The sequence below is a fragment of the Manis pentadactyla genome, chromosome 4, assembly GCF_030020395.1.
Source record: "Manis pentadactyla isolate mManPen7 chromosome 4, mManPen7.hap1, whole genome shotgun sequence".
In the NCBI taxonomy this organism is placed as follows: Eukaryota; Metazoa; Chordata; class Mammalia; order Pholidota; family Manidae; genus Manis; species Manis pentadactyla.
Genome location: NC_080022.1, coordinates 145,094,791 through 145,106,932, shown reverse-complemented (window position 1 = coordinate 145,106,932; position 12,142 = coordinate 145,094,791). Strand labels below are relative to the sequence as shown.

Below are 12,142 nucleotides of genomic sequence, written 5' to 3'. Positions count from 1 at the left end.
GACATGCCCACTCACCTGTGTCCTGTCCAGGATGGTGGGGGTGACAAGTGACAACAAGACAGAACAGTTGAACACAGAAGCATCCCCGTAGACAGTAGCAAATCTCAGAGAAGAAAGCAAGACAAGGCATATGTGACAATAATACAGATAGTAAATGATAATGTGATCTCTCTCAGTCGCTACTGGCTGAGGCTTGGGCCTATTTGCTCACTTCCACTGGGCTGAGAGTTCCCAAGGCCAAACCTCTTACTTATCTTCGTGTCTCCAGGATGATCCTGGTACAGAGGAGAGCCTCAGTAATCACGCAATGCAGGACACGGGGAGCCAAGCCCAAGCCTGCTGAGAGGAAAGCGTTCGCGGGAGGACGTCAGGCCATCACAGGTCCGAGAGGAGTCCTGGGGAATCGTGCTGAAGGTTTTTCTCTGTATTCCTGACAAAGAGGCGGCCTGCCTCTCATCCACAAATATGCCTCTCAATGGATTTTGCCTCCCAGACACAAAATCTTGAAAAGCCAGCAGAAAATTTTAACAGGAAAGAAAGAGGGTAGTCAGCAGTCAGTTGGTGGCCAGGCAAATGTTCTATGAATAAAGGAGAAAAATAATCAAACCCCTGCACAGAACCAGACCACAAAGCCCTCCCTTTCCAGTGGCCAGTGTCTGGAAGGGGGTCCCTGGGAGAGGGATAAACAACAATAAAAAAGAGCTTCAGCACCCAGGAGCCCTCTATTGAAGAGGACACGAGTGAAAACATCCAGAGGGAACACCCCAAACCCCCGCCTGATAAGGAAGCCGTCACCAACACCAAGCTGAGGGGCCAGGACCTGGCGCTCCTGCAATCACGCCTACGCCCCCAGGAATCACTAACCAGCACTGAGTGCTGACTTCCTCCCCAGGAAGACAGAGGACTTTCTCCAGATACCGGAAGACGATTCGAACGATGCTGGGTATCGCGCGATGAGAAGAATTCTGTGGATGGATGGTCGTGATGGCTGCACAACGATGGGAATGTACTTAATGCCACTGAGCTGAATGCTTACAGATGACTGAGATGGTAAAATTTACCACAACTAAATTTTAAGTTAACTGAAAGACAAGTCAACAACTGAAAAGAAAAAGACATGGGGCATCTCTGAATATGGCCAATGGCCACTGCAGATCTCAGAGATGTTTGATGAATACTTAAATAAAGGCAGCACATGAGGCACTGGACACACAGACACACAGTAGCTGTGACCACTCACTGTTGAACATTTGTCAGTTTATTGAGCACTTTTAGTGTATTTTGTATTCCTGCAATCTTAGCTCCTACCACACAGGTGACTGTTGTTTACATAATTACGGCTAATTTGTGTAAGTATTTCAATGTTTACACACATTATCTCAATTACTCCTCACAATAACCTGTGAGGTGGGTGTCGGATGGCTGTATTCTTCAGAGGGAGTAATTTATTATACCAGAGGGGAGGAAGGTGTCAGAATAAGTCAACAAAAATAAAACATGAAGTCAGTGAATTTGAGGTAAAAATCCAGAAGAACCTGTGGAGAAACAGAAAATAAAAAGAGAGAAATGTCAGCATGTTTCTGTTTTAATAACCATAAAAGTGAGCCTAGGAAAGTCTGGAACACAGGGAAAGTTTAACCAGACTGGGTCAGGTCAGTGTGGGTAAAACTGTAACATTTCCAGAATATCTCACCTGGCATATCATATGGTACATCTGCATAACAATAGGCGTTCAGAGGTAGAAAGAAGTATGGCTTTAGTGCATTTGCATCATTTCTCAGGGGTGGAGAGAAGTTCATCTCCATATCAATGAGTAATTACCTGGGCAACTGAGGGCTTATCTGTACCTGAGAGGTGACAGGAAGGTTTTGCTTCTGCTGAAGCAGGAAAGAGAAGGCCCGGGACTGGAGTGTGATGTGTCTTGTAAGCAATAAACAGGTTTTAAGCCTTATTTCTCCCTTTGACTGATTTTGGTTTTTAGAGGTATTTTGCCCTGGGATTTTCTCTCCCTGGACTTACATCTGGCGCAGTTGGCAGGATTCCTCTGAACCCGAAATCTGTCATAATGGGTGTGACCTTTGGGAGGGCTGCCCCTAGAAATAATGGGGAGAAGCAGTGCTCGCATCAAGGGATATGTGTCTACACTCATGTAGTCATGGAGGTGCCACCGCCGCTGCTGGCCACGCTGACCACAGCCCGTGCCCAGAGCCTAAGGCTACTGCTTCTGCCACTGCTGCTGCTCCTGCTGCCAGCTGGAGCCTGGCCACAACTATGGAAAGGAGCAAAGGTCCAATACATCTTGATAGACAAACAACTGGCTGCTGTGTACCACACCTTGTTGGCTACAGAGCCCATTGCAGGAAAAGTTCTGACCAAGGCAATAACCACCTATCCCATCGTGGCGTGGGTGAGAGACTGGACCCAAAGGCCACGGAGTGGTGTGGCACAGACACCTACCGTGTATCATGTGACTGGTCATTTGCCTTTGGCATCCCCAGGGAATGGTGAAGCAGACGCATTGGCCATGCAGATTCAGTCCACAGCTCGCCATTCCACAGGCAGGCAGTAGCCGAGGGTTCAGAGCAATCATCACGTGGCAGCTGCAGCCAGGGGGCACATCCAGGACACAAGAACTGTAGAAGCAAATAACCGTGATTTGGGGGGGTCCACTTTGCTATCATTCCAGGAATACACAGGAGGCCAGCTTCCAGGCCTTTTCCCCAAGGTGCCAGAAGAGCCAGTCATCACCGGTTCATGTGTTGAAAGGTCCAGGGCCATGTCCATTTTATTCCTAATTGCTGCACCCATCCTTGCAACGCATGTCAAATAAAGTGGGTGCCTTGATTGCTCTCAATCACCGGCAACTGGCCATAGGCTGCAAAGAGATACTCTAGGCCCCTCTTGGTGGTTTGCTGATCTGCACAACGTGCAGGGCACTCCTTCCGGGCTCAGCTGACTTCTTCAAAGGTCAATGGCAAGCCCCGCTGACAGGCTACAGCCCACATTGTCTTTTGCCCCACATGCAACAAACGCTGATGTAGCCATTGGGCCACATCAGAGGCAGGCTTTCCTTCTAGCCAGCGCACCAGACTTACAGTCAATAAAGGCTAAAAGGGCATATGCCCCACATCTGGTAGCCTAGGCAATAGGCCCCACCTTACAGTATGATGCTCAAATGAGAAAAACCACATGTAAATAAAGTAAACAACCATTCCAGATGGAGCCATATGGAGTCCAGTTGGCTCCATCCTAAGGAAAGTTCTGGGGAGTTTTAGAGTACTTTGCACCATAATATAAGCTGAAGTCATAGGTGTTATCATCTGCGTTAACATGGTGTAAGTCCGGGGAGAGGAAACCCCAGGGCAAAATAACTCTAAAAACCAAAATCAGTCAAAGGGAGAAATAAAGTTTTAAATCCATTTATTGCTTACAAACTCCAGTCCCGGGCCTTCTCTCTTTCCTGCTCCAGGAAAGGCCAAAATCGGCCCTCCCCTCACCTCTGGGGTACAGATAAGCCCTCCTTGCCCATGTAATTACCCACTGATATGGAGATGAACTTCTCTCCACCCCTGAGGAATGATGCAAATGCACTAAAGCCATACTTCTCTCCACCACTGAACGCCTATCAATATGCAGATGTACTAAAGACAGGCGATATATTCTGGAAATGTTACAATTTTACCCACACATGGTATCGGATCAACGTGAACCTGTGCACTCAAGGGGCCATGAGAGTTCAGCCCTACCTGTTGCTTCTGCTGATGAAGATGATCAGAGTCGGTGTGGCGAGTCAGTTGTGTGCTCGTTTATCCAATGGTCGTGTATGTTTTCCTCCCTGGCATCTCTACCTAGAGGAAACCCCAGAATGAAAAATGGAAGTTCATTCATCCCATCTGGGATCGGGCAGGTGCAGCAGCCTGCAGCTTACATGGCTCTCCTGACACCTCCGATGGCCCAGCTGGAGTGTGCCCAAAGGCATGTTGGGGAGTAGAAAAAGATTCTTGGGGTTATAATTGAAGGTGAAGATTGGAGAGGTTAAATACTATGCCCAAGATTACCCAGCTAGCAAGAGCTGCAGTGGGCATTTGAACCTCATCTAATTCCAAAGCCACCCCTTGTTCAGACAGTGATGAGCTGTGTGACCCTAACAAGTTAGTTTAGTTCACTGAGTCTATTTTCCCATCAGTAAGAAGGTAACAAGAAGGCCTACCTAATAGGGGTGTTGAGAGGAAATGATAGTATAACATCAGGTCTGGGCCAAGCTCCCAAGATAGAAGGATCAGTGAACAAAAGCACAATTCCCATTTCCAGATGGAAAATCTCAGCCTCATAGGAGTTAAGGAATATATGTACGTTTGCTATCAAAGATCTTGATCCTGGGTTTTTTACCCTAATTCCCCTGTGCCTGGCTCAGATGAGGGGAGCTTGGGTGGCAATGTGGGAAGGACTAAATCTAAGGGCCCTCCATAAAAAATTCAATTTTATTTCACTGAGGACAAGACTGGGTGCATCTACTCCATGTCAAGAACTATGGTGGGCACTGTAGAATGGGACAAGGTGGGGGTGACCTGGCTCTGTCCTCAGGGGCAGTGGTGTGGCCAGTGAGATGGGCCTGGTGCAAAGTTCATAGCCAGAGCATCTTTCCTTTCTCCTTCCATCAGGAAAGTGGGTTTAGCTAAGCCAGCGATTTTAAGCGTTGGCTGCACATTGTCACCACCTAGGAAGCTTTCAAAATGCTGCTGCCTGGTCCCACCTGCAGAGGTTCTGAGTTAAGTGTTCAGGAGTACAGCCTGGGCAGTAGTGAATGGGCAGCCAGGTTGAGGACCCCCAAGCAAGGCATAAATAAAGTTCTTGGGCCAACTGGGGTGTGGGAGGAGAAAGGAGCATGAGTGGGGGTTTTGTGTTTGGGAATTAAATGGACCAATGAGGACAGTGGCCAGAGCCCTGGTCTATGGCTCTTCGTGCAAGCCCCAGGCACTCCTGACAGGGGCAGGAGGAGGTCCCTGCCCCCGAGAAGGCAGCTACATATATCACAGGGAAGACATCAGGCATGCAGGCATGAAAATGCTTCCATCTGCCTGAGACACCGCCTTTACTGTGAGAGCTGCTCCCTGGGCTTGCACAGAAAGCAAAAGTGTGACTACAGCACTGGACTGGCCTTCCTGACTGGGGGAGGTGAGATGCCAGGCTGCCTGGAAACAATCTGTTGCTTTTCCAAATGGGAATTCAGATAAATAGAATGCATTATTCTGTTGGCAACTCTTAAAAGCTCCTGCAGTGGTGTGAGTTACAGCAGATGCAACTAGTTTCATATGTTTACTTCTGTGTTTCGCACTTAATTCACACTAGCTTGCATTGCAAGACACTCAGCTATAACACATTTTTACTAGGTTATGTTCTTCCACATTAATCAGACGTCATTGATTACTCACAGCCAGTGCTTCTAGAGGGCAGTCTGGTTTCCAATAATTCCCCTTATGTTTCAATGTTATCTGCTCATCTTTGTTAGTGTTTGGTGTGCAGCTTCCATTCTCTTTTGTCTCCAGTCTTTCATTAGTGCTTTTTCTGTTACATACTATTCTACTATTTTGTACATCTCAAATATTAAGACAGAAGGTTATTTGATTCAGGAAAATACTCAGAAAATACAGTCCTTACACTTCTCTGCTCTGTATTAAGTCCAACATTGGTGGTATGTTGAACATTATTACTTGATCGAAATTCTAAGCTTAGCTTTTCAAAGACTCAATAAAATCTCAGAAAGATGCACAGAGATTCTCATTAATAGCCTCCACCTGTGTTGATCTGGGTCCTTCAGGAAGCAGATGCTGGAGTGAGGGGTGAGGACTTGTGGGGGGTGGGAAGCAATAACTGCAGAAGAGAAAGGGGGCAGAGGCAGGACAGGGCAGGAAAAGCCCTCAGGGTGCAAGACATGGTCCTGTGAAAGGAAAGAGGAGGGAGGAAAATAGGGCAGGGAGCATCTCAGGCCACAGAGCAGATCATGTCAAGACTTGGGGCACCCCACAGGGAGGGGAGCAAAGCTGCCCATTAGAGGACCACCCCACTGCCCCCCACTCTGGGCAGAAATGGCAAGTGCCCATGCCTGCACCACGCTTCGTCACTGGCGTGGGAGCTGCCTGGGAAGAGCATGAAGCTGGTCCCAGGGCTGCTGCTCTAGGCTGTCAGCTGACCACATTCTTCCCAGCTGAAAAAGCTTCGCAAGTTCTTTCTTGACAGGAGAGCCCAGCAGTGCTCCTCTGTGGCTGCCACACCCCCTCCCGTCTCCTGACAATGTGAATCTTTATAAATGCAAAGGCATGGCATCACTAAGGTTGCTAAATGCTTGTCTCTTCTTGACCTGACATGATCAGGTGAACACGACGCCCAGCTGAACTGTGGGGGAAATGCAATTAAACATTTTATGGAGATTTACAATTGATTGACAGTGAGTGGTAGACTTTTTTCTTTCTGCTTTTTTCCATATTCCAAATTTTAGACAGTGAAAATAATGGATATTTTAAAATCAGTGTCCTTAGTCATATCTTTTTGATCCAAAATGGTATTCCCCAATCTGGTAGTTCAACAATTGTTCCAAACTAAGACAACGTGGTAATAGACCAAGCATATGGTTTGAACTCAGTAGGATCTGGGCTTGAACTCTGGCCCTGGGACTTATACTCTACACACTGGGCAGGCCCTCAGGCCCTCTCTGCTTCAGTTCCCTGATCCAGAAAGGAAAACACATGTCCTAATTCTCTGCATTACTTTATTTGAAGGGGCAGTGTATGTAACACAAAGTAAGAAACCAGTCCATTTTGATGCCTCCCCAAAACTTCTGGAACTTTCTAAAAATCCACATTCAAAGGACAAAGAGTGCCCATAGCTATCCTATGGAAGTTCACAGTAATGTCCTATGAGGGTCCCAAAAATGAGTACTAAAAATCTCCTTGGCAGTAATTCCAACTCTAGGAATAGACCCAAAAGAAGGGAAAGCAGGTACTCAAATATCTGTCTTGTGCACAGCAACATTATTCACAATAGCCAAAAGGTGGAACAACTCACACGTCCACCGACGGATGAGTGGATAAGCCAAGCAGAGTGCACACATACAGTCAGCCTGAGGGAGGAAGGAAACTGCCGCCTGCAGCAACATGCAAGGACCTGGAAGACATTAAGCCAAGTGAAATAAGCCAGACACGAAAGGACAAATACTGTAGGATTCCACTTACATCAGGTACCTGGCGTAGTCAAACTCATGGAAACAGAAAGTAGAATGGAGTTTATGAAGGCCTGGGCGAGGGTGGAGCGGGGAGCTCAGCAGGTACAGAGCTTCGGTTTGGGATATTGAAAAGGTTCTGGAGCTGGATGGTGTCGATAGTTGCACAACAGTGTGAATGTACTTAATGCCACTGAGCTGTGCATTTAAAAATGTTCAAATGGTAAATTTAATGTTTTGTATATTTTATCACAATAAAAAAATTTTAATAATTTTTAAAAACCTCCTTGGTGATGCAGTATTACTACTTTGTAGGAGAGAAAGCTACCAGGTTATTTCTCACATAGAGAAGCAACATACATATAGCTGTGTGAGTCATTGCATTGTTCATCACTTTTAATGATAAAAATGAGGAAACCACCTTATGGAAAATTTTGAAAAGAAAGAAAAACACATAAACTCCATTTCTTTTTTTCTTTAGAGGAATTTTTCTAAACCTAGTTTTAACTGCAGTGATTGGATCCTATGGGCTCTGAAGACAGTCTCAAAAATGGCTTCCTGGAACTTCCTTGACAATACATGTACAAGATGGATACTATGAATTCTCTTGGGACACTCAGGTGTGCTTTCTCCACAGTGGGAAGCACCCATACCTCTGGTGGATGCAAAGGTAGGATCACGGGATGGTGGGAGAAGGGAAGGAAAGTAGGAAGAGAAAGACTAATGGCTAAGTTTCTTTTATACTGGTACCAGATCATTGGTGCACATATGTGTGTATGCGTGCACACACACACACACACACACACATACATCCTCCCCAGGCTAAGTTTCTATCACACACCCTTACCTCTGTTTTGGGTCAAAGTCCAAAAAGAAAACAGGAACTGGTATAATAGTCCCTATCTCCTGATGGTATCTGAGATCTGAGAAAGAATCTACGTAAAGCTTGGCTCACTGAAAGGAGGCCATATCAGACAGAGCCCTCCTCAGGCCCCAGAAGAACTCCACTGACCCAGCCAACCAACAAATACTGAAAACCTTTCCACTGTGGACCTGGTTGTAAACTCATGTGAAGAACCCACCAAAGTTACCTTAATATTACAAAGAAACACCTGAGAGACTTAATAAAAGGTTCATATTATTATTTCCCTAAACCAGATTATCAGTCATTCCTTAACAAATGAATTGGCTTGGTTAGAACAGTTTCTGGAAATAGCTTCAGATAGCCTTTTCACATAAAAACTTGTTGAAGAGAAGTCACATATATCATTCCAACTCATTTTTAGTCTCCAACCTTATCAAAGAAGACAAGGGTATTATATTAAGTGAACATTAGTTGCTGTAATATACGAACTTCAGAATGTCAGTGGCTTAATTGGGTGGAAATTCATTTCTCACTACAGTTAATTTCAGTGTTCCTGGTGGACAGGGAGTTTTCCTCCATGTGGTGACTCAGGGATCTAAGCTCCTTCCATCTTGTGACTCTACCATCCCCTGGGGCTGCTTTTCTGCCAGTGGAAATATAACAAAAAAGTGCAGAAGCTTCATTGCTTCTTCAAAGTTGACCTATGAAGAGTACACATCATTTCCACTCACTGTCATTGATGAAAATTATTTACATGGCCACAGTGGAGACAAGACTGGGAGAAAATATTTTGCAAAAAAATATATTTGACAAGGTTTTACAAAGTTCTTGTGTCTAGAATACATAAAAATATTTATATAAAATCAGAATATATTATACAGAGAGATAATTTGTATGGAGAATATATAAAGAATTTTATAACTCAATAATAAAAAGACAAACAATTGAGTTAGAAAATGGGCAAAAGATTTGAACAGACACATCACCAAGAGCAAATAAGCACATGAAAAGATGGTCAACATCATTGGTCATTAGGGAAGTTCAAATTACCACCACAGCTAGATACCACAATATACCATTAGAATGACTGAAATGAAAACCATTAAGTGTTCCAACTGTTGACAAGGACGGGGAGCAACTGGAACTCACATCCAAGGGCAGTGAGAATGTAAAATGGTACAACCTCTTAAGAAATGATTTGGAAGTTTTCTTATATATAAGATCTTTATTTCTTAAAGTTATATATACCACTGGACCCAAGTATTTTAGAATATACATTTTTTCAGAAATAAATGAAACATTTAAGAAATGTAATTATATTCAGGTCTCAACAAATTTAAAAAGATTGGTATTCTATAGAATACTTTTTCTGTTCATAAGACTACTAGATTTGAAGTCAGTTACAAACAGAAAACTACCCATGTATTTGGAAAATTCATAAGCATGTTTTTCAAAACTCATAGGTTAAATAATAAATCATGAGAAATTTTAAGATTTTTAGGATTCTACAATAACAACAGTACTATGCTAAAACCTAACAGAGTTTACCTAAAGCATTACCGTGCTAGTAAGGAATGTATACTTTTATATGCTATTATTATATAATAAATGTTAAAAATACAGAAAAATTACTAATAGAACAAACAAAATTGTAGAGACAGAAATAATAAACATAAGAGCAAAGAATGATGAAATTGAAAATAAACACACATAAGAGAAGCAATAAAATCAAAATTTGGTTTTTTTAAAAGATTGATAATACTAACAAACCTTTAGTTAAAATACATCAAGAAAAACTAACAGAAGGCCTAATATTAGGAATGAAAAATGATATACAACTTCAGGTGCCACACAGATTGAAAAGATTGAGAATATTACAAACAATTTTATGGTAATAAATTTGAGAAATTAGAAAAACATAGACCAATTCCTATAAAAATAAAATGATTAAAGAGGAAACTAAACCTCTGAATAGTCCTATAACCACTAAAGAAATTGAATCAGTAGTTTAAAATCTTGCCACAAAGAAAACACCAAGTCCAGATGGTTTTACTGGTAACTTCTACCAATTACTCAAGGAACAAATAACTCCAATATTATACAAACTCCTTCCAGTTATAGTAAAGGAAGAAACATTCCTCAATTCATTCATGAGGCTAGCACAAAATTAACACAAAGATAATGCACAAAAGACAAATTATGAGACAATATCACTAATGAGCAGAGATATTAAACTCTTCTTTAAAATTTAGCAGAATAATCCCAGCAATGTATAAAGACAGTCGTGACCAAGTTGGGCTTATTGCAGGAATACAAGTTTATTTTAAGGTTAGAAAACCAATTCCTGTAATTCACACAGATTAAAGGAGAAAAATTACATGATCATCTCAGTGAATGAAGTTTCTTTTGACAAATTCAAATATCCATTCATGATAAAAACAAATAAAAAATAAGTCCTTAGAAAGCAAGAAGTAGAATCTCCTAAAGCCTTTTCTTTCTCCTTCTTGTGATCCCCAGGCCCCTGTCTAGAACTTACTGCCAAATGTGCTCATCTTCCAGCCCTGAGATGCCTCAAATGCACACAGAAAATTGACAGCAAAAATCCCACTTAGTGGGAAAAAATTGAATGTTCTCCCTTTAAAACCAAAACAAGAGTACCTGCTTTTATTTTCATTCAGCATTGTGTTGGAGAAAGAGAAGAGACTTAAAGGTATCAGGATTGGAAAAAGGAAATAAGACATTCATTATTCATATGTATTATCAGCTCCATGGAAAAAGCAAAAATTGATAGAAAAATTATTAGTTTTAATAAGAGAATTTAGCAAGGTTGCTGAATTTAAAAAATCAATATGCAGAGGTCAATGAATTTCTACAATCAGCAACGAATAAAAAAGGAATTTTTTAAAAGGTAATCAGGCCAAAAATATAAACTAAAATGAATAAATCTAACAAAAGCTTTGTAGGTGCTCTATGGAGAAGATTATAAAACTCTTGAAAAAACATTAAAGAAGATCTAAATAAATGGGGAACTTCATAGATACCTCTTAATTTCAATATAACTTTTCTTCTTAAATGTTCAAAATTAGTTCTTTGAAAACATGTATGAAAACAATTTTTAATGTTCTTATTACATTAATTCAAACACTGCTGGCCCTTACAAACACTACAGAGCATCCAGACAGAAAAAATTATGATTAACTTCAGTCATATTTACTATTTTGCTCATTTCAGTATTAGAAATTATATAGCTGTACACATATTTACACATTTTTTAATCTTGTCATCATAAGGATACATCTGTCAAGGCAGGAGGATGGGGCACATGTAACATTTTGTTAGCTTGATTCATAATTTTTAAATATTTGGACAAACGGTATGTGGCCTCTTTTTTTGTTCTTGTCACGGGCTCCTCCGACATGAAGGTCAGGCCTGATGAGAGGCACTGCGATAGTCCTGGCTGTGGGCAGGGAATGGGTTCTGGCCCCTGCAGGCATTCACAGAGGGCACCAGCCCAGGTGAGTCAGCATGTCTGTCATATTTGGAAATGTCAGTCAAACCTCACGCAGCTGGTGGGCCCTAAGGGCAAGCCAAGCGGCCAAGAGGGAAACTTACAGCATTTGAAGCATCTCAGGGCTGGAAGATGAGCACATTTGGCAACAGGTTCTAGAGAGGGGCCTGGGGATCACAAGAAGGAGAAAGAAAAGCCATTGCTTCTTTCTGTCTGTGCATAAGCAAAGTCTGAAATTCATTCAACAAACATTTCCAAAGTGCTAATCATCATTACTATCATCAACAAAACTGGTAAGATGTATTAAGCTCTTACGTCCTATCCCTGTGAGGTGACTTTTACATGTAACCATACACAATGCATGTTATATACAATCATCATATGAATTGGGCTATATGAAAATAATAATTCTCCCAGATTGTTATTTTACAGATAAGGAAACTGAGGCTTGATAGTAAGTGATTTGTGCAAAGTCATATAGTTTGTACATGACAGGACCAGGATTTAAATCTGGATAAACTTGGGTGTGTCTGGGTGAAATTTTGTGTGCCAG

The 12,142-nt window shown here is 42.2% G+C and overlaps 1 protein-coding gene across 1 annotated transcript in view; it reads right to left on the bottom strand.

Annotated features, from left to right (window-relative positions):
- Positions 1–1,236: 1,236 nt before the first annotated feature.
- Positions 1,237–12,142, bottom strand: part of LOC130683228 (uncharacterized) — a 46,323-nt gene continuing 35,417 nt past the window's right edge. Inside the window, exons 4-7 of the mRNA XM_057499495.1 lie at positions 11,694–11,756; positions 7,063–7,161; positions 3,747–3,848; positions 1,237–1,535 (exon numbers count right to left, since the gene is read on the bottom strand). Of these exons, the coding sequence (XP_057355478.1) occupies positions 3,772–3,848; positions 7,063–7,161; positions 11,694–11,756 (239 nt within the window). The 3' untranslated portion in view covers positions 1,237–1,535; positions 3,747–3,771. The remainder of the gene's footprint in view (positions 1,536–3,746; positions 3,849–7,062; positions 7,162–11,693; positions 11,757–12,142) is intronic.